The 2,222-nt window shown below is 33.5% G+C and overlaps 1 protein-coding gene across 1 annotated transcript; it reads left to right on the top strand.

Annotated features, from left to right (window-relative positions):
- The first annotated feature begins 614 nt into the window (after positions 1-614).
- LOC132725872 (uncharacterized) lies at positions 615-2,222 on the top strand. Its single transcript, XM_060711059.1, has one exon. The coding sequence runs from the start codon at positions 681-683 to the stop codon at positions 1,809-1,811; it is 1,131 nt and encodes a 376-aa protein (XP_060567042.1). The 5' UTR covers positions 615-680; the 3' UTR covers positions 1,812-2,222.

The raw sequence follows: 2,222 nt of genomic DNA, 5'->3' as shown, positions 1-2,222 counted from the left end.
ATATGTTACAATTGTTAGAAATGTTTCACTATTATAAAGTATGCCTCTTTATTGAAAGAAATTGTGTAGTTACATGTATTTCTATATTAAATATTTGGAATATTTTCACACAGAATTGATACAATGTTTCTTGACTATTCATAAGTCAAAACTCGTTTTGAAAATGATGTTATTTCTGGTATATTCTCTTCAAACACAGTCAGAATTTATATAAACAGTAACTTAATCATTTCGAATAACTGATAATAAAGTTAAAAATTCCGTGGGGGACAATGTACTGATTTCAAAAACTATTTTACACAAGCATGTTTTTTGTATGATAAATTGTGATATTATTATTGTATCAATTAAAATTCGACCGAAGACACTTTCAATCATTTCCTTAATTGGATTGATGCATTTTCGGGATCTAAAAAACAAGAATGAATCTTCGTGCAACAGTTAGACTGAGAATACTGATCAAAAGGCCTAAACTGTGCTAAATAGTTGAAAATAAGGTTGAAATGAAATTATAATGGCTGCATGAAGTATGGAAACTCTAATCAAAAGGTTAAAACCTACCCAAAACATATACGTTACTGATATTCAAAATATCCGGTTCTCTCCCTTTGATTTGTAACCGCCACTATTAGTTCACTCTAGTGGATACATTTATTAACTTGATCTAAACTACACTTAGCATGGAGGCAGGTGAAAACGTCAGAATTGAAGACGAATCAGAAGCTGCAGAGGTTGAAAATATTGTTGCCGACAAAGAAAGTGAAACAATGGCATTAGCCGAAGTTAATTTGCTTACTTTCGGTTTCACTGAAAAATCTTCGAAAACTGATATGTGTCTTCTTGTTGAAGGAACAAAGCTTTACGTTGCAAAGTTGATTCTTTCACTTGCCTCGCCAGTATTTGATACGATGTTCCAATCCGACTTCAAAGAAAAGTCAAGTGACGAGCTAGAATTGCCTGGGAAGAAACTAAGGGACGTCTTAGAATTCCTTCGATGTATTTACCCGAACACATACACCCAAATTAATCGCGACAATGCTAGGATCATTCTTCCTTTGTTAGAAGAGTACCAGGTCCTACAGCTAAAACCAAGGTGTGAACTAGTGCTGTTAGAGACAGTCACTGAACAAACGACGACGAATGAATTGTTACAGTTATTGAAGGAAGCATGTTTGTATGATCTTAAAGCTCTGCGTGCTAGATGCATAGTTCTTATATCATCTAAACCATGTGATGCATTGGATGAAAATTACTGTAAGTCGTTCCCTTCGGCAAATGCGTTAAATGAGATTTTTGTAAATGTTAATACATCAATGAAGAAAAGGTTAGCTGAGCTAGAACAGGTTGCGGAAGAAAATGTTTTATTCAAGCAGTACATATCATCAGAAATACGTAACAGAAAGAAGGATTTGAAGTTAGATCCTGAAAAGAGATGGGATGACAAAACCATAGTTATAATTGATGTTATTCCTGGTGACAGGGAAGAAAGTGAAGGAGTTGATATTAATATTTGGGAGGTACCTCTGAAGATTAATATTATGAATAAGAATAGTAGTCTTTACTTAAAAGTCGAAAACATTAGTAAAAATAGAGCCATCTGTGGTTTAAGTGTGCTGTGCATATTAGTAAACAGACAACCAAGTGGAAAAAATCATATGATTGTTTACAACGGAAGTTTTCCGTTATATGCACAAAATCGGTCATTTGAAATTTTAGGAACAGAAAGTATTGAGCAAGTTGGCAATGGTTACATTCTCAACGGAAAGATCGGTATTATTGCACAGGTGTACATGTCGAAGCCTAACAAATAGTAGAGGTAGCCTTTGAACATTGGTGAGATTTGTATATTTATATATGTCAGGACAAAAAAGAAAGGTATCTATAATGACTATAAGAAATGTAAATACACTGTGTAAATAGTTGAATAAGGTTGATATCTTGACGAAGAATCGAGTGTTGTTGTGTAGTCAGTAACTGTAAAATACGCATTGCAATGTATCAATACTGTATGGAATAAAATACTTATATAGCAAAATTGTATCTGAAAATTAAAAATGTCAAATATATACTTACAGTATGTGCGTGTGTCTGTGGACGATATACTGTTGTTGTTGTTGATGATGGTGGTGGTGGTGTTGATGGTGGTAATAATTTTCTGGTGATGATGATAATGATGGCGATGATATATTGATAATGTTATCGAGGGTCATATTTAGCTGATG

Source organism: Ruditapes philippinarum, unplaced genomic scaffold (genome assembly GCF_026571515.1).
Source record: "Ruditapes philippinarum isolate M1 unplaced genomic scaffold, ASM2657151v2 ctg1584_1_1_1_1, whole genome shotgun sequence".
In the NCBI taxonomy this organism is placed as follows: Eukaryota; Metazoa; Mollusca; class Bivalvia; order Venerida; family Veneridae; genus Ruditapes; species Ruditapes philippinarum.
This window is presented reverse-complemented; position numbering and strand designations above follow the sequence as displayed.